This window comes from Neofelis nebulosa, chromosome 1, assembly GCF_028018385.1.
Source record: "Neofelis nebulosa isolate mNeoNeb1 chromosome 1, mNeoNeb1.pri, whole genome shotgun sequence".
Classification (NCBI taxonomy): domain Eukaryota; kingdom Metazoa; phylum Chordata; class Mammalia; order Carnivora; family Felidae; genus Neofelis; species Neofelis nebulosa.
In genome coordinates this window covers 140,141,987-140,162,994 of record NC_080782.1, presented here as the reverse complement: position 1 = coordinate 140,162,994, position 21,008 = coordinate 140,141,987, and the positions used below count along the sequence as shown (strand labels likewise).

Here is a 21,008-nt window from a genome sequence, read left to right as displayed (position 1 = left end):
ATCAAACTTTGATACAGCTAAAACTTGGGGGGGGTGTTATCATTTTTTTATTGATTGGGGGGATGAGGGAGTGCGATAGTCCTTTGAGTTTTATCCCTAGTTTATTTTATTTTATCTTTGTAAAGTTATTTATCTTTTTAAAGTCCTAATGGTCTTTTCTTCTTTTGGAAATTACAGAGAACAGGCTCCAAAAAGCAAAACCCCAGGTATGTATTACTGGCTTCCTGCCCTTTCTATACAGTTAACTGATACTTTTCCAGAATGGAAGGATAAAAACTCCGGGTTGCTTAATAGTCTGAATGAATTATGTACCCACAGAAAGGGGAACAGAACATTTTCTAATTATCAGTGTGATTTTTAAATTGTAATTGGTTTTTCTGTTGTTGTTGTTGTTGTTATTACCTATCTGTGCCAGGAGGAAAGGTGTAAATAAAACTTACCAGGACATATTGGCTCTATTTGATTTCTCTTGAACTGAGTTATCATATACGTTATGTCTTAGCACCATACCATTAAATATTCAGTAACAAGTATGTTACTTTCTGGGTTAAGAGTAAAATCAAAGTATTTTCACATTAATTCATAACAAGTCAAATTAAATATATTTGGGTAGTCTCACTTCTATACATAATCCCCGACTCTCACTGGCTTAAAATAATGAAAATCTATTTTTCACTCACATCACAGTCCACTGTGAATTGACAGAGGGGCTGTGTTTCATAGAGTAATTCAAGGATCAGGCTCCTTTCATCTCGTAGCTCCTTCCTCCTGCAGTTTCCGTTTGGCCAGCAGAAGGGAAGAAGTACATGGAGAATTGTGCAGGAGGTTTTCATGGGCCAGGCCAGAAAGTGGCAGGAATCAGTTACACTCACAATTCATTAGCCAGAATTCAATTATATGGTGCCATTTAGCCACAGGGGAGCTAAGAAACATTGTCTAATTGTGTGGTTAGGAGGAAAAAAGAAAGTGGAATTTCTTAAACACGTAACTGTCTGCCACTGACCATCCTTCCCTCACCGGATGTGAGAGATTCCATTTCACTGCCCCTCCCCCAAACAGAGCACACTTCTCTCCTTCCCAGGGAATCCACCTCAGAGTCCCAGCCCAGCATCATCCATCCCCTGGATGAGGCGGTACTTTCCATCCGGTTTCCTGGATGGGACTGCCCCAAGTTTGGTGGCCTGGCCACTTAAACACAGACTGCCCGTCCCCAGCTCATAACCAAATATTTAGTGGCAGATCAGGGACAAGGTAACCACAATATAAACTTCAAGTCAGTTAAGAGAGAATTGGGAGGCACATAACATGTCTACCACTACTGAGCAAAAATTGTAGAGGAGCTGGAGGAACTTCCTTATCCATTGTTCTTCCTGGCTTCTGACTGTCTTCTTGGGAGGTTTTTGTTCTATGGCCACACCTGAAGCAGACATTTGGTATAATTTCCTTGGGGGCTGCACCAAGTGACTGGTAAAAACATATGGTCCTGGAGACCGTTCAGAGTCTTTAACATTCAAGAGAGTTTTTTCAGCCCAGACTTAGGGTTTCTCTCACAACACGGGTCCCTCCAAAACTTAGTGGATTTCTGACTTCTTCATTTCCCGTTAGTCCATCCATGAGCTAGTCACCACACCACCAATTTTTTCCTAGAGCAAGTTGTCAAACTTGCTTTCTTTATGTTTGAGGGTATTTTTTCCCCACCCCAAGCATCATTCCATGTGTCTGCTGTGTTGAGACTCTCAGGTTTGGTTGAGAAGGCCATACTCTACTCTTAACTTTGCTCTGGGGCTGAATCTCCAGAGGCCTTTACTGCTTAAAATCTTAGTCTCCCATCTAACTTTCAAAGTCCAAAGGCTTTTCTTAACCTTAAGTTAGTTCCCAGATACCTGGATTCTCTGTTGCTTTCAGTTTCTGTCTGTGAGCTGGCCAGTTCTTTCCTGGACACTGCTCTTTTTTGTAGTCTGTTGCCAAAGAGCCATCAGTACACTAATTCTTTTATTCTTTCCCACCACCTACCCTGGTGTTGGGAACTCCATAGGCATACAGCCTGCCTCCCAGGTTCTCACTTGGCAACAGTGAGAATGGCCACAGTTCTGCCCATTTCATTGGCACGGGAGATGTGCCCACTTTTCAGCCTCGGGTATCCATTTCCTTACCACCTACCACTGAACGGCCGAGCCAGTGCCAAATGCACATGTTGTTGTGATGGCTGCATCCTCCTTCCGACTGGCACTTTGCTCTTATTCGTAGTAGACTGGCTGCTGTAGCAAGCAGCCACCAAATCGTGGTGATTGAATTCTCATTCGTCACAGCCTTTGTGCTCTTTGCAGCCTCCTTCCATCTCGTGCCTCTGGGATTTCTCTGTGCTCTCTGGGAGCAGAGAGAGAGAAAGAGATTAAAGGATCGAATGTGAGGTTTTTCTGATCAGACCTTTTGTTCACATGTCTTTGGCTATAACTCAGCTTCATGGCCTCATCTAGCTGTGGTCAGGATGGGGAATTCATCCTGGCGGTGCACCCAGGAGGAAAAGAAAAGTAGGTCTGGCAGACACTTGGCATCTGCCTCATTTACCTTATATTCAGACACAGAGTAACTGTAAACTGCAGGCACCCCCCACATTTTCCCAGTGAGGAGACCCAAGTGGAAGGGCTTTTGTTTTTTCACTTAGCTTATATATTTATAGAATTTAACTTATAATGTGTTTACACCTACAAATATACTTTACCTAATTATCTAAAATATATATTAGTTTAGAATACTGCCTTATTTAAATCTCATTTTTTATGAAGCAGTTTCTTTTAACATTTAAACTCTTTGTTCTTCATCACTAGAGCCACTCTGAGTATTATATCAGATTTCTAGACCACTTGTGATTTGTGTAGCATGCACGACGTTTTGAATTCTGTGTACAATAAATGTTTTGGAAATGTCGTCCCAAACTGTGTGCGTTTGTTTGTGTAATGTTACGACATTTACTTTTTAAGGAGATCTTGAGAACGCTTTTGACAGTGAATGATGTCTAAGTTGCAGTGGAGAAATTACACTTCCCATGTACTACTTAAAATCTCTGTTACATTTTTGTCTCCCTTTCCCCCACCCTCATTCTGTAAGCATGCATTAATTCATGTCTTTTCTGGCTGATGTGTTTCTCACAAATGCTACTTTCTTGTTCAAAATAATGTAGTTTTAAGTATCTTATAATTTAAGAGGATGTAAGGACTAGAAGCAACTTGCCACCCTTGTATCTGGTGGATAATTTTATGATTGAAAAAGAGCTTTGTCTTAAATTGGAGTGAATTTAGTAATTTATCTCATAATAATTTTATGTTCAATAACAAGGCAGTGGAATCAATCAGTAGCCCTTTAAAAATTCATCTCTCCTCCCATCACCATGGTCAGATCGAGTATTTTAGTAAATACATGTGAATTTTCTGGCTACATCATACACAGATATCCTAAACTAATGATGTTCCTTTGAAAATATAAGATGCTCTTTTCTTTTTTTTCTTTTTCTTTTTTTTTTTTCTTGGCCTTCCATGTTGTCTGCATTGTTTCCTTTATTAAACTGTTTCCTCAATGCAAATAAGACAGCACAACATACATGAGGAGATACACAATAAACATCTGTTTAAAATCTTAGAAGGCATGTGTCCCGAAATTGCCTATTCATATGTATATTACAATTTCAAACTATTCCTGTTAGACTTAGATTTTAAATTGTGGTATATTCCATTGAAGTAAAATTAAATTCCTTCTTTAAACGCTGATGTGAGAAAATGAAATGTCTTTCTCTTGTATGGTCTTTAGGCATTTAGTTTTCACTATTTTTGCTTTCTCCTCCCAGGTTTTCGGCAAAGTGAACTTCAGCTCAAGAATCCGTTTAATAAGAGTGCACAGAGAGGACTTGAAAATACAAAACAGCAGTCACAGCTGCCTCTTCATCCTTCATGGGAAGCAAGCAGGAGGCGGAAAGAACAGCAATCTAAAATTGCTGTGTTTCAGGGGAAAAAAATTACATTTGATGATTGATTAGGACTTCTTTCTGTGAACCAGCCTGTTATTAAAGTTATGTTTACATAAGCCATGCACAAATCAAGTACATACTTAAATTGTTTCTTAATAATAAACCCGCACTCTTCCCTCTGTGCGAGAATTCTGAGATCACAACTCTCTCGGTCTTGGTCATGTGCACTTATCATGAAGTGAATATGACAAGTGTAGCTCTTGTTTCTTGCCTTGAAAATGAATGTTTAGGAGATATATTTTACAGTGGAAAATATGAGGAAATTATAGTTATTTAAAATAGATCATCTTTCCTAAGAGTTATTCTTAGCAAAACTAAGTTAACTTTTATTATGGGTATGAAGACAATAAATTATAAAAATAAATGTTAATTTTTATTATACTTTTAATGATTTGTGATCTCTTTGACTTTTAAAATAAGTTCCCAGTTTTTGATTTCTGAATTTTATATCTAGTTTTTAGGAAACATACGTGTTTTAGTGTAGCAACATGACCAAAAAATTGGTTATATATGTCACTGCATAGAAATACTTGTTTATATCAAGAATGTATGACATGTAGTTACTTTAATGTGCTTTTATAGAAACATTTTTTTTTTTTGTGGAATCATGGATGGGAATTTATTTATAAGGACAAATCCTGAAGGAGGTATGATTGAAGGAGCATTTCCAGAGAACTGAATGAGGTTATGAGATGCCTCACAGGGGAAGGGACTACTCTCGCTATACAGTACTGTTATTTCAAAGGAAGACAGGATTTTGAAACTCCTTTCAAATGTTTCACTTTGGCTTCTCTGGAAGAAATTAAAGGTTCTTGGTTAACTAACTAAAGATAAGGAAATTCCTTGTTGCTGTTAACGGCAGGAAAAGGCCTCTGGTTAGCAGAAATTCATAAGCTCTGGAGAGTCATTTCTGTCATTTTCAAGAGCTTAAGAATTTAGATAACTAAAGCAATGGAATTCAAGAGAGTATACAGAAAGAAAATTGTTTTTTGCTGTTGAATGCAAAATTTACTTTCTCTGCTTTAAAAATTTTATTTTGAGATGTCAGTTATATAAAATTAAAATTAATTTCCATTGAAATTTTAATTATGAAAAATTATTACAGGAAAGGTGAAAGAAAAATGTGTCCATGCCTACCCAGGTTTAGCCAAATTGTGACTTGGAGAGTACTGTCCTCCAGACCACCAAGTCTGCCCTAGACTTCTTATCCTACTGCAAGGAATTAGGGCCCAGCTACAGGGTTAGAGGGAAGAGCCCACACAAGACACAAGACCACTGTCACTTCTGATACTTCTGACACTTCTGCAGGTTTGGAGGTGGGGGTTGTGGGGGAAGGGTTCCCCAAACACCCTTAGGTTCAAAAATTTGCTACAAAACTCCCAGAACTAACTGAAACCTACACACACACACACACACACACACACACACACACACACTCACACACACACACACACACACACTGAAACCTATTCAAGAGTTACTGTTTATTACAGGGAAAGGGTACAAATTAGAACCTCTCAAAGGAAGAGATGCATAGGACCATGTCTGTGAGGGTTCTAACTAACACAAAGCTTCTGTTGTCCTCAGGACACTTTACCATCCTGGCATCAGTGTGCTTAGAGTTTGGCCAGTGTTAGAAGCTCACTCAAGTTTTGGTGTCCAGAATTTTTGTGGTGGCTGCAATATGTAAGCATGATCAGTTGATTGCCCAAATGATTGTAGCTAGCTGCTGCCCTAAACAAAGAGACTTCTATCAGGTATTCCTCAGATTACCTCCAAGAAGCCAGTGGCAAAGGCAATTCTCTCTTTGGGCAAAGCCAAATTCTTTACTGCACAATATTCTTCACCCAGGTTCTCCAAACAGTAACATTACCACATTTGCTTTATCCGTGGCTCTCCTCCTCCTCCTCCTCCTCCTCCTCCTCCTCCTCCTCCTCCTCCTCTTCTCTTCTCCCCCCCTCTCTTTGCCATTGGTTTTGTTATAATATTTCATTTGTCTTCTTATCATGTTCAGGTTTTTCTCTACTTCCTTGAACACGTGGGACGTTAATAGCTGTTTTAATGATCTTGTCTGCAGTGGCTCTCAGTTTTGGGGAGTTTTACCCTTAGGGAACATTTCGCAACATCTGCAGATATTTTGTGTTACATCTAGTGAATATAGGCCGGGGATGCTAGTGAACATTCTACTTTGTATACAGCAAGAAATTATCCATCCCAAAATGTCAGCAGTGCCAAAATTGAGAAACCTTGGCCTAGGGTTCATTTGGCTCCACTCCAGAGGCATTCCCATTCTGAGCATCCTGCCTGATGCTTTGTCTTTTATTTAGCAAATCCTTTTTGTTATATCTGGTGAGATGAGAACACAAACTACACCTGGCCCTTTGTAGGTTGTTTCACAATCTCCTTTCTGGTGAATTTTTTCCTGGCCTTGGCAGATTCCTCATACATTGCACAGATCAGTCTTAAGCCATAGGCTTGACAGGGTCCTGCCAAAGATCTCCAGAGCACTTGTTTTCTGTTCATCTCCTTCTTCTCTAGAAGTTTGCTTCAAATTCTAGTCACAGTAGTCTATGTAAACTCCGAACTCTGTCTCTTCAGTAAGGCCACTGAGCTATTCTAGGGTTCCTTCCCTCAGCAGTGTAGTTAGAAACTCCATGCAATGAGCTAAAGCACTCAACTGGTTTGTTTTCTTTCTCTGAGTTATTACTATATTGTACTGCCTTTTGTCCATTGGCTGAAACCCTAAGTTTTATATATTTTATCCAGTCTTCTAGTCATTTAATGTAGAATGGCCAGTCTGATTCCTATTACTATATAATTGTCAGCATTAGAAATCCATTGTTTATTTTGATGCTCGAATTGTCCTTAATTTGGCCAGTCGGAGCCTACTCAGGCTGTCTTGTGTCCTTTTGCTATCTAACAGTGAGAAAGATAGTTCTCCTTATCCACAGTATATTTACTTATTTTCTCAACCCTAGAATACACAGAAGTTAGTTTCAAAATTGCTAACTGATGCCTCTGCAAAATACAAGTCTACTAGCCAAAGTTCAGTATAGTTTTAGAGTTCTTTTTTCTTTAGCTCAAGGACAAATGGTCTCAAAACGAAGTTTGAAAGTTATCCGAAATGATGTCAGCAAAAATGGTGGAGTAAAGACATACCGGAATTCTCTCCCTAAAAAGCAGTGAGAAAACTATATTGTCAGAATCAACCTGTTCTGAACTATGGAGTTAGCCACAGGTTGACTGCAATCCAGGGAGTATTTTTCAGGAAAGGATGCATCTTGACAGGAACAGTGATCTTTGTGACATTTTAACTTGCCGTATTTTCAACTTCTCACTCCTCAGATCCTTGATAGTTTTGAGAACCAGCAGCTCACAATCATAGTGAAAACCAGCACCCTGGCAGCCACTAGAGAAAGAAGAACAGGGTTGGACCTGCTTCAAAGATACATTCACTGAGAACTGTCATTATTTGACCAGTGTGGTTATCCACTGGAAGACCCCACTTGCAAGTCTGTTTTGACCAAGAACTTGCTCAGTGTGAAAAGCCTGTTCTCCTGATGTCACTTATCAAAAACTATCAGAGGTAATTGTTTAACATCACATCTGCCTAAGGCAGTGAATAACAGTTGAGACAAATGCGTTTATCAAAAAGCTTAAAAGGAAATCTGGAGAATTCAGTATCCTTAGGGACTTTGATAAGTTTTGACATTTCTTGGAATTAAGCAAGTCATGTGCATGCATAGGGCTGTGTCTTTGTTCAGGAAAGAGCTGAGAAGGTGCTAAGCTCTTAACTTCTAGCTGACCTTGAGGTTCTACTCAAGCAGGAAATGAAGGCTCAGGTGGAATTGTCCACTTCCTGGCTAAGTGCTGAAGGTGTGCCCCCGTACACACACAGAGCCTCTCAGCAAAATTGGAGAAGTGTTGATTCCAGCATTGAAGGAAATCTCTGTCCAGTTATTAGTGTACCACTAAACTAATGAAGCAGAAACTTCAGTGGCCATACACAACAAAGAATCCAGACTTGACAGTTTCACAAAAGTACATTTAAACGACAACAAAAAACAGGAACAACAAGCCCTAGGGAGAGAGGAATATCTGATTTTTAGATTTGCACCATTATATTACTTAAAATGACCAGTTTTCTAAAATACTAGAAGACCTGCAGAAACAAAGTATGCCCCATATACGGAGAAATAAAAGCAAACAAACTGTTCCCCAAGAGGCCCAGACTTCAGAATTATTCAACAAAGACATTAAATAAACCACTTTGAGAAGATGTACAAAGAACCAAAGGAAACAATGTTTAAAAAACTAAAATAAAATCTGAGAACACAGTCTCACCATATAGAGAATATCAACAATGAGATAGAAATTATAAGAGAAAAAAAATTAGGAACTGGAAAGTACAGTAAATGATACGGAAAATTCAACATAAGTGGCCAATAGCAGATTGGAGCAGGCAGAAGAAATATTTGGTGAAGCTAAAGATTGGTCAATTTTTTTCCTATTTAAAAAAAAAAAAAAACAATGACAATGAACAGATATTCAAAGATGTGTGGAATACCATCAAGTGTACCAACAAGCATAATGAGAGTCTTATGTGAACTGCCTTTTCACTAATAGCTGTAGACCTTAAAAGAATTGAAAAATGTTCAAACAAAAAGTAAAACATGAATGTTCATAAAACATTCATAATAGCCAGAAAGAAACAACCCAAAAACCATCAACAGATGACTGGATAACAATGGTAGTATGTATGTGTGTATGTATGTATATATGTGTGTGTGTGTATATATATATATATATATATATACACACACACATACACACACACACACACACACACCATGGAATACTACTCAGCCATAGAAAGGAATGAAGTATTGATATATACCTTGACTTGAATGAACTTTGAAAACATTGGGTTAAGAAAGAAGCCAAACAAAAACATGGTTCCACTTACATGAAATATCCAAAATAGGTAAATCCATAGGGACCAAAGTAAATTAGTGATTACAAAGGGCTAGGGGAGGGAGGAGTAGTGACTGAATGACCGCTAATGGATATGGAGGCATTCTTTTTTGGATTGGCGAATGTGTTCTGTAATTGGATGGTGGTGTTGGTTGCACAATTTTGTGAATATACAAAAATCCACTGAATTATGTGCTTTAAGAGAATGAATATATGGTATGTGAATTATATTTAATTTTTAGAGTAATAACAGTAAAAAGTGACCTGGGTTAGTGCATTTTCCATGCCTTCCTTCCATGTAGTAAGTACATCATTTGAAATGAACTTTAGTTCACGTGTTTCTGATGTATTTTCCTTAAAGGATTTTTCTTCCATCCTTGGTAATTTTACTTTATTTTTTCTTCATGTGTGTGAAACATGAACATTGTTCCATAGTCAGAGGTGCACAAAATGGTATACTCTGAGAGATGGTGGCAACTCCTCTTTCCAATTGTTTCTTTTCTTTTTACCCAATTCCCACCCATCCCCTCTAGATAATCCATCTCATTAGTCCCTGGTGTATCCTTTCTGTGTTTCTCTTTGCACAGATGAATAAATGTGTATGTATTTATTTCTCCTTTTTTAATGCAGAAGTTAACACTCCTAGATGATTTTATAAACTACTTTTTTCATTTAAAAATATATCCTGAAGGATAGCTGGGTAGCTCAGTTCATTGAGCCTCCAACTCTTGATTTAGGCTCAGGTCATGATCCCAATGTCGTGGGACTGAGCCCCACGTCGGGCTTGGCGCTGAGCACGGAGCCTGCTTAAGATTCTCTCTCCCCCTCTGCCCCTCTCCCCTACTCACACTCTTTTTTCTAAAATAAAAACAAATAAAATAATTAATTAAAATGTATCCTGGAAATCACTGCAAATTTGTCCATAAAGATTTTCCTTATTTAAAACAAAGAACAACAACAAAAAGAAACTTTCTAGTACCCCATTAGGTAGACTTGTCAATTTATTCAACCACTCATCTATGTTTGGGTGTACAAGTTATTTTCCCTGTCTTGCAGTTACAAAAAATATTGCAAAGAAAATACAAACAACGGTATATGTTTTCATATTATTGGAGTTCTCTCTTTGGGATTTATTCCTAGAGTGGAAATGTTACATCAGAAGGTAAGTGCATATGTAGTTTTGTTTGAAAATTGCCAATTTTCCAACATGAAGGTTGTGCTTCAGTACAAGAGAGAGGCCTGTTTCTTCACAACTTCTCCATTGTGGTTTTACTATGTATTTTCTTATGGGTATAGTTGGATACTTTTTTTCAAAATTGTTAAATACTTTCTACATCAGGTTTTGTGAATTTTTTTCATGTCTTGCCCTTTTTTCTACTAGTGAGTTTTGTTTTTGACTTTTCCCCATAATTTTTAAGATTTATTTATATATTACATACACTAGCCCTTTATCTCTTAACGGGTATTGCAAGTATTTTTTTCCCAGTTTGTTAACTCTTCTGATTTTGTGTTATTTACTTTGCTATCATGTTGTTTTTCTGTCACTTACTGTATGTAGTCACATATTTCAGTTTCTCCTTTTATTTCATTTTTGCATATGCGCTTGAAATTATAGAAAATCTTTCCCTATTGTTTGCTTCCCACTTGATCTGACGTCAGTGTTGCTATCCCTGCATTTTTAGTGTTCCCATTTTCCTGGAATACATTTGTCCATCCCTTTATTTTTAGCCTTTCTGAATCATTCTGTTTTATGTGTGTTTCTTCAGTACAGTATATAGTTAGGTCTTCATGAGCTAAGCTCAAAATCTTAACACTTAATAGGCAAGTTCAACCCATGCACATTTGTTGATAAGGCAAATACGTTTGCTTTCAATTCTGTCATCTTCTACTGTAATTATCATACTTATTATTTTACTTTCTCTTCAAACTGTACTTTCTATTAAAAAATTAGTTTTGTGTTTAGCAAGATTAATATTTCTGTTCTAGTGGTTACACCTTAATGCCCATCGTCACATTTTTTTATTCACTGTGTTGCCTATGTTCTATTTCACTGTCTAAATTACCTTTAATGAGCTTATTCTAACTTCCCTCATCTCGTCTCCATTCACCTCCCATTTCTGGTTGCATTATTTTTACTTAATTGGAACCTACAATGCATGATATAGAGCATTATAGTATAACATTACTCTGCTTCTGAGATTAGTTTTAATCTTAGATTTTCAATGAAGTGCTAGAGTTTTCCAAGTCATTTTTTGTTTGGATTGGGTTTATTCTCTAATAGATCCCTCAAGAAAGGACTCATGGAAAGAATTGTTCGAGTTCTTGATGTTCGAAATTTTTTGTGGTTTTCATATGTTAAAGGATTATGGGTGGATCCACTGATTCTGCAGCTCTTTGTGGCAGCAAAACTCTTCTTGCATCTTTGGTGAGTCTTGTTTGGGAGACTTTTTTTGCCCCACCCCGATGTAGGATATCTATCTCATAGTCTGGGCACACATTAGCTTCCTTACTCTTACCAGAGATACAGGTTTTTTTCTTTCTTTTTCATTTACCGTTCCCCAACCCACGGTGAGTTTTTACCTGTGCCCTCTTGACAGTATCTGATGACCTTACAGTGACCTATAGTGACAAGCTTTTTTCAGTAGGGAGCAAGAGTCCTTGTGGGCATTTGTGTCCTGCTGCAGTACCGTCTCCTTTCAGGCTTGTACCATCAATGAAAACTTTTTCTCCACTCTGTTCCCCATCTGAATCCTGAGTGCCCAGTGTAGGCCCATGGAATCCCCATATTCTGCAAATGTATTAACATAGGTAAATAGAGGTCTTTTTTCCTCTAGTACTTTTTATAGGTTTATGTTATATTTAGCCTTTAGTTTGTCTGGAACTTACCCCTACGTATTCTGACAGATTGGTATGCTCCTTGATCAAATCAGTTAGTACGTAACCAACCTGTATTTCTCAGCATCACTTGAAGTTAGGTTGAGGTCCTGTGACTTAAGAATTGCTTAGTGGAATGCATGTGGAAATTTTGTAAACCACTTCCAGGTCCAGCCCATAAACTCCTCTTCTGTCCTCCACTCTTCTTGTGTCCACCCGCGGGATGTCAATTCCCAGCAAGACACTAGAAGACACCATTTTTAAAATGAAGGAATAGCCATCAGCCTAGGAACCTAAGTAGCTATGAGAATTCTAGTCCTCTACTTATTCCTCCACTTAGGCCGATTGGATTTAAGTTATATAACAAACACCTATCGTGTTCAATCAGCGAAAATTAGAGATTTCGATAGAGATTTTGATAGAATAAGTATCATTACTCTCAGAAATGGCTGGTGGAAGGAGGGTGCTACTGTAAAAATGAATCCAAAGTACTGTACATGGCATTGCCCCCACAGACAAGACGAAAACTAATATCCAGTATTAGAAAATGAGGTTTGTGTAATGCAATGACAAAACAGTTTTTAGAAAGGTCATTTACAATTACTTGGAATTTGAACCTGAGCCCTTGACCCCATAGCTCTAGGGAAAGGCTAGAAAATGTAATGTTGACTTTTATGACCTGCATTTATCAATGTGATAGAAAACAAGAGATGGGATGTAACAGTAGCCTGTTAGCCTGCAAGGACAGAAAAACAAAAAGTAATAGGATGAAAAAGCCATTGCTTCTAGTCCCAAAGGACAAGAGATTATGCACAAAAATCCATTAAGACTTCTGGCTACAGCACAGATCTGAGTAACAGTGGCATTTCCTCCTAAGGATGATAGCTTTAAGACGGGGCAGAGGAGGGGGAAAGTAAGTCAACTTTGAGAATTATATTTAGGAAAGAGCTTTGAAAGTGCTATGGGCTTATGCAGCTGAATAGATCCCCTTTCTCTCAAAAACAATAACCTGCTTATTTGTAATGCCAAAAAAAAAAAAAAAATTGCAAGTCTGGACTTGACCAGCTTTCGGATGTTCTGTCATTAAAAGTATTTTAGGGCTCCTACACTTGTTCAGGGAAGATATGGGTTACAAAACTTTAAAGGCCTCCAAGGAGAGTCAGTCCCCATCATGTATCTCAAATGTGCTAATAGACAAAAAACCTGCTAAAGAGTAGATTCAGAGCTATGAAGAATGTTGAACAAGTAACTCCTCCCAGGTAGCCAAGTTGAAATCAAGGATATGTTCTTAATGCTGGAATAGGGGGAACTAAAAATTCCTGCCAGAAGTTTTTTGTAACTACTATAGACCAGTGCCTTCTGTGTGTCTCTGCTATACCTTATACCAGATGTAGTTTTTATTACAAGTTTATCCTTGTTTCATCATAGTATGTTGGGCCAGGTGGCAGTAAAGACATTTCTGTAACTGTGTTGTTTGTGCAAGTATCACTGAAGATCAAGGAGCCATATCCAGAGCTGATGGAAAGAACCATGCCATCATTCAGAGATCTTGCACTTGAAGCTGTTTGCAGTAACTGGATAGAACTTTGGGGGGCGCCTGGGTGGCGCAGTCGGTTAAGCGTCCGACTTCAGCCAGGTCACGATCTCGCGGTCCGTGAGTTCGAGCCCCGCGTCGGGCTCTGGGCTGATGGCTCGGAGCCTGGAGCCTGTTTCTGATTCTGTGTCTCCCTCTCTCTCTGCCCCTCCCCCGTTCATGCTCTGTCTCTCTCTGTCCCAAAAATAAATAAAAAAAATGTTGAAAAAAAAAATTTTAAAAAAAAAGAACTTTGGGTTGTCTCCCTTGAAAAAAGAAAAAGAAAGAAAGAAATGTGTTCCAGTTGTGGTAGAGGATACTTGGTAACCAGAAAGATGTACTGTGTCAAACCTAAGTGCTCACTTCATCTACTTCGTTTCCTTAGGTACCTGGCTAACTTCCATTTGCCAGCCTCCTTGCAGTGAGGCAAATGTTAGCCAATGGAATGTGGGTAAAAATTATTACATGATGTTCACCTCCCCACAAAATGTTCCAGGCAGTCTTCCACATTTCTTCCCTTGTTTTCCAGCAGGGTGCTGACATCTTGGGCAAAAGCAGGATCGCTTTTGAAGATGAAGTTTCCATCCACCAGGGTCTTTGCATGACTGCATGGAAGAGATAACCTGAACTTCATCCAGCCACCTATTGAACTTCACATGAGCAAGAAGTGAGTGAGTATTTGTTTAAGTCATTGAGATGTAGGATGTGTATCTGTTACTCAGCTAGGGTTATTTTGATACATGTATAATAAGTGGTGGTGATCTAACTATTCTGTTTTTCTAATATGAATATGAATTCTATTTTTGAGTAGTTGGGCCACCCTTTCACTACTCATTTGAAATGTCACCTTATAATTACAGAACTGCTCCTAGCTCCTAGCTCTCTTTTATCGATCTCTCTGATCCAGTATTACACCCTAAATTATTATAGCTGAATGGGTAAAGAATTTGTGGTATATATACACCGGAATATTACTCACCCATAAAAAGGAATGAAATCTTGCCATTTGCAACGACGTGGATGGAGCTAGTGAGTATTATGCTAAGCAAAATAAGTTAGTCGGAGAAAGACAAATAGCATATGATTTCAGTCATAGGTGGAATTTAAGAAACAAGACAAATGATCATAGGGGGGAAAAGAGAGACACAAACCAAGAAACAGATTCTTAACTAGAGGGAACAAACTGAAGGTTACCAAGGGGGCAGTGGGTGGGGGGATGGGTGAAATAGGCAATGGGGATTAAGGAGTGCACTTGTGATGAGCACCTGGTGTTACCGTAGGTAAGTGTTGAGTCACTAAATTCTGCACCTGAAACTAATAATTACACTGCATGTTAACTAACTGCAATTTAAATAGAAACTTAAAAAAAATCAAAATCAAAAAAAGCATTACTACAATAAATATTTTAAAAATTATTATAGCTTTGTATTTTCCCTAGATACTCAATACCCTGGTTTAATCATTGATCTTTTTTTCTTAAAATTTTCTTAGCTCTTCTTAGGCCTTTTCTTTACAAACAGATTTTAAAAGTAGCTAGTAAATTTTATTTTCAAAAATTATGTTGGAATATTAATTTTGATTACTCTGAGAAATTGTGACTTGGGAAGTACACAGGTTCTCTTTATTCTCTAGTTGCATAAAATGATAGGTCTGTTTCCATGAATGGGCCTAAATTCTAGACTTGTAGAAGAAATGATACATACAGGAACATGTTCAGTAGCCTAAGTATGACGTCATCGTGCAGAAATTAAGTAGCCTTAAGTCAGACACTGGAATGTTGTTTGTACTTTGAACATGTGTTTCTCTTCAAGGGAAAACTTGTTTTGAAAGAAAGTCATTCTCCATGTTGTTTTCAGGATTAAATTAAAAGGATGTTTTTTAGTAAAGACAGCCAAAACTTAGAGGGTGAGTGAAGGAAGGAAGGTTATTTGTGTTTATTTTTAAAGTAAGCATGGTATAAAAATTCAGTGTTTAGCTTAACTCCCCCTATCATGGACCAAAGTTCATAGTCCTCACATATACCAACAACAACCAACTTATTTGTGTCTTAAATAGATGTGAACTAGTTCTGAATTTTGTATTTTCATTGTTGGCACCAGTTGTGAAGAAGGAGAGGTTTTTCAGGTCCTATCAAATTTTTCAGATTTTGTAAGTGCTATAATTGCACGATTAATGCATAGGATTTACTTTATTTGGTGCTTGCATTTGTTTTCTCCACTTTGAGATTGGTCCATCTGTCAGTATTTCAGGTCTCTGCTCAGATGTCATTCTGTCAGGGAGAGCTTCTCTGACCTGCCTTTGAAAACATCAACTGGTTATTCCATCCTTCTCACTTGATTTTTCTTCTTTGACTTCCACCACGTTAAAGCTATACTTATATAGCTGTCAGCCTCCCCACCTTTGTGAGTGCAAAGACTTTGTTTTCTTCTCTGTCATGTTCCAGACTTGACCAGTGCTTAGTATATAGTAGGTGCTCAGTTAGAGATTTGCCTTTTGAATACATATGCTATAAATATATGAATAAATACTAGTTTGAATAAATAATCATGGCTATATACAAGTTTCCTCAGTTTATTAATGACTCCTGTAATTGACTAGCTGCAGCTCCCAGTTAGGAATCTATTAGAGGAACCTGAGTAAGAGATAGGATGGCTTGGACTTGGGCAGTAACAATGGGGAATGAAAATGGGAGAGAAGGTAATGTCTGATTATAGAGGAGAAGGTATGAATTAATCTATGAAAAGCATGAGAATAACTGAAGTCAGAAACCAGTGTGAATTCTGGGCAGCCTTAGGAGCCCATTTGACGTCCATTGTCATTAATTTGAAGCCAGAGAAATTAGCACAGCCATTTGAATCTTCATTTCTGTGACCTGCTTTTTGGCCATAATTATTTGCGCCTGGTAGTATTTTTGTTTCTGACTTGTAGGAGCTCTTCATATGTTCGGGAAATAAGCCCTTTGTCTATCATGATTTGCAAAAAAAAAAAAAAAAAACAGAAACAAAAACAAAAAAACAAAATTCATCTTATCGTTTGTCTCTTGACTTTGATTTTTTCCTAAACAGTATATGATTTTACTCATGTTTTAAATTTTATTAATGTTACAAATGGTTTATTCATGTTGTAAATTCTTTAACCTTCTAACTGGTTATGGTGGGTGTATGAGAAGACTGTGAATTTCTGTATATCATTAGTTTCCTCAGCCACCTTATCGAACTCTCACTGTTTTTCATAGTTATCCCATCATTTCGCTTCCATTTTTCCAGGCTCAGAATTATATCATTTTAAGATAGTGATCATTTACTTGCTCTTAGTTTTTGTAACACTCTTTCTCTTAGGCAAGAGTCCTAAGAATGTCCAGTACTTCCAGGACAACATAAAATAATAGCCCTGAGAGTGGACCTCCTCTCTGTTCCCGACATTAATGGGAATACTTCCAGTGCTGTCTATTTAGATGCAGGTAGATATGTCTTAAGGTGTTAAGAACCATTCCTCTTACTTAGGTGTATTTTTGTAAATCAAGAATAGATGTTGAATTTTATCAAACACCTTTCAAGCCATTTATGAAAATGTTCTATGTGATTTTAGTGGATAGAATAAGTCTGAAAAAAATATTTCAGCCTGGTGCATTTTGACAACTTTCCCTATGTTTTCTGTTAATTTTTTTAGATTTTCACCTGAACTCAATTTATATATACATTTTTTTAAGTAACCATTTTATTCATGACATATTTTATTTACAGAGCTAAACAGTGTAATCTCTGATTTTTAAAATGACCTCTGCACATTTGGGGTAATTCACCATCAGCCTTTAAAAATAGAATGGCCAGGGGCGCCTGGGTGGCGCAGTCGGTTAAGCGTCCGACTTCAGCCAGGTCACGATCTCGCGGTCCGTGAGTTCGAGCCCCGCGTCAGGCTCTGGGCTGATGGCTCGGAGCCTGGAGCCTGTTTCCGATTCTGTGTCTCCCTCTCTCTCTCTGCCCCTCCCCCATTCATGCTCTGTCTCTCTCTGTCCCAAAAATAAATTAAAAACGTTGAAAAAAAATGTGCTGCCAATTCAACTGTGAGTTTCCCAACAAAAGGAAAATAAAGTGATTGATGAGTTTACTTCCATTAAAGCCAGAAATTTAAAAAAAAAAAAAAAAAAAAGAATGGCCAGTTATTTTACCAATAAATTGGCTTTCTTTAGAAACAGCAGAAGAATTGCACTTCAGCACATGCAAGCTATGGCAAACCATAGGCAAGTCCAGAGATCAAAGGAAAGGAATGTTACTTTATAGAGAAAAGGAGAAAATTGGGAGGCGCTACTTTGTACACAAGTCCATTGGAGGGAAGTGAGAATTCAGGAGGGTGATGGCTTCTCATTGACTCAGTTGCAGTACTTTCTTATTGTCTGAACGTGTTGCTGGTTGAGGAGAAATCCTTCCTCTCTCCTGCTGGAGCAGTACTGGAGGCTTCTTCCTGTGGGGAACCCAAGGGGGTGAGAGCTCCCCCTTCTGTCCTCCGATGGCACCTTAAATGAGGTTTCTTCTTTGACTCAGTTTCACAATTCTTTTGTCTTATTTTGCATATCTGCTTTATACTTTCTAGATTAATGGTGTACATAAGTAAGATACATAGTTTTCTCTTTGTGCTCTCTTTTAACCATATCCCACAGACTCTGATACATCACGATTTCTCTGCTACTGGTTTTCTCTCTCCTGTTTTTCAGTTGCTTTTCAAATGTGTTTTTGTTTTGTTTGTTTTGTTTTGTTTTGTTTTCCCCATTTTCCTTCTCTGCTATTTTGGAATTTCTTTTGGTAACTACTCTTTAACTTTTAAAGTGAATCTTTTCTTAAAATCTAAATTAATTTCATTAAGCCTACCAGAACGACACATGGGCTTCATAGATTTAGTTCACTTTGTTTTATCTTGCATGTATTTGTGTCAAATATTTTAGCTCTGCCTTTTGATTTTTAGCTAGAATTAGACAATATCAATATTGTTTTATTCAGTATTTATGTAGATCTCACATGCTTACCAATTTCTTTGTTCATCATTTTTCTTCGTTTCCAATGTTATTTCTAGTATTATTAACTACTTTCTTAAGTACATATTTTTCAACCTTGTACAAGTGAGGATCTATCACTAGAAAGCTTTCTAACTTTTTGTCTGTCAAAATAATGTCTTTATTTTAATCTCTTTCTCAACGATAGTCTAGTAGAGGAACTAATCTTGGCTAGTTATCTTCTTCCGCTACTATGAAAATATATCATTTGTTTTCTGATGTAGTTTCTATTGAGAAGATGGCTGTCAATCACATTGTCATCCCTTTTAGGCAATTTTGTGTGTCAGTGATTCTTTGATAATATGAAATATTTGTATCTTTTAATAGAGGCTATCTTTATGATCGTAATTTTATATGCTCTACTCAGTACTCTGTTGCTTTAGAGCAGGTGTCAACAAACGTTTTTGGCCGCTTTGAAGCTTATCTCTGACAGCTACCTGACTTTGCTGTTGTAGCACAAAAGCAGCCATACATAATATGTAAACAAATGACTGTATTTCATTAAATTTTATCTGCCAAAACAGGTGGTGGTATGCCTGAGTTAGCCACTGGTTCTTATGTTTCGACCCCTGCTTTTGACAGTCTATTCTGAATAATGATTACATTAATATATTTCTTCTTCCTTTCAGCATCCTTTCCCCCACTGCTGGATATGAGTTTAGGGTTTGTTTATGTTAATAAATCTCAGAATAGACAGATGGATATATTTATCAGCTTTAAATTACATATTTTAACCCACACTATGAAAATATAAAGAAGTAGCAAACGCATCTTTTCTTTCCCATCCATTCTCAACCTTAGTTAATTGTGCCATTTTAACCATAAGGTTTAGAGCATTTACATTCTGTTCTGTCACCCTATCTTTGTCGGTCAGGTGACTTGTTGAAGGTCACATAGCAAGTAAGTGGTTGAAACCAGGATACTAGGTGAACTTGAATAGCCTGTGTTGTTAACTACATCATGCTGCCATGTTTTTTCTGAAGCTTTGCTAATCTTGATACCTAACAAAAATTATGGGGGGTTGAGAGGAGCCAAATCATCTATAAATGTGGATGTGAAAATGTCAAACCTGCAAACCAAGTTCTCTATATTTTTTAAAGTTGTTCAACATTATCATGGTTAATTCAATTCAAATGTTATTGAATTTAATTAAAAACATCACTCCAGTAAGACCAATAAAAAAATCTTTTTTCATCCCAGTAAAAAACTGGAAGACTCACTAATATATCCCATTTCTAAGCAAAGCACTTAAAAATTTAGGAATAGAGGATAACTCATCAACATGAAAACAGGTATCTTAGACTGATAGGCAATATTGTATTTAATGAAGAAATATTAAAAGTTAGAAACATAACAAGGATGGCTATTATTATATTGTTACTACATTTCTATTTAACATTGTACTGAAAGCAGAAGCCAGTACAGTTTGAAATAAAAGAAATATGATAGGTGCAGCTAACTTGAAAGGAAGAAATAGAATTAATATTGGTTTTTACTACTGCCTCATGTATAGGATTTTATTCAGTTCCAATGTGACTGTGGTTACAGTCAGAGTTTGGTATGGTTTGTTGTTTTAACGCCCTCATCTTCATATGAAGGATCCAAGTTCCCTTATTCCTTTCCTTCAGGAAACCCACGGCTGTCCAGGATTACTGAGTGACAGGTTATTCGTAGGGGAAAAATCAGAAAATCTTTCATTTTGTCCCTGAACCTCTGAAACTTTTTGTTCTTCCTTCTGACTATTTCCTTCTCCGTGTTGACTTCCACTCTACCCTCCCTCTGACTCTTTTTTCCCCTTCCAGTTTTATCTGTTCTTTTGGGGACAGAGAAAACAGCCCCCCAAGTGTGCCTGAAAGAACTTATCTGGCACTTTAGGGCTAAGGTTTGTTTTGAATCTTGGCTGCTTAGTGAATATGAATTGGGAGTAGAGAAATGACCCATTAAGTGTAAATGAGAGAGAAAAAAGGATAAGAAATACTCTGAACAGAACAAAATAAACACTGAGACGTAGTTCTGCCCCATTTGCAAATAGGAGTCTCTACATAGCACGTAGGGTTCTTCGACAAGCACTCAGTGAGTGTTAGCTATTCTTGCAAAACTCATCTGGCTGCCAATAATCACTTCTAACCATTATCAATATTTTAGTTACTTTTCTTATAATTAAAATTTTTTGGAGAAAGTATATTTCAATCCATCTAGCTTGGGACCAAGGACTCACTACCATTTGGCAAAGGACACCATGATTATCAAGGCCATGTGGGGGAGGTATTATTACCCCAGAAGGAATTAAGGTGCTCATTTCTTTTAAAAGCAAGAACACACACACACACACACACACACACACACACACACACACACACAAAAGCAGAAACACAAGGTGTTAACCATGAAAGAGTAACTTCCAGTGCAAGTCCAATAAGAGAGCATGCATATACGTGAATCTATAAAGAAGGTGTTTACCTTAAGCAGTAGAGAAGTAAAACTCCTGCGTGTTCAGAGCACAAGTACTTTATTCTTGC

General features: G+C 37.5%; 1 protein-coding gene across 1 annotated transcript in view; it reads left to right on the top strand.

The window, feature by feature from the left end:
- The window catches only part of SRFBP1 (serum response factor binding protein 1), a 61,637-nt gene extending 57,228 nt beyond the window's left edge, over nt 1-4,409 (top strand). Inside the window, exons 7-8 of the mRNA XM_058738117.1 lie at nt 178-206; nt 3,842-4,409. Of these exons, the coding sequence (XP_058594100.1) occupies nt 178-206; nt 3,842-4,026 (214 nt within the window). The 3' untranslated portion in view covers nt 4,027-4,409. The remainder of the gene's footprint in view (nt 1-177; nt 207-3,841) is intronic.
- The last annotated feature ends 16,599 nt before the right edge of the window (nt 4,410-21,008 follow it).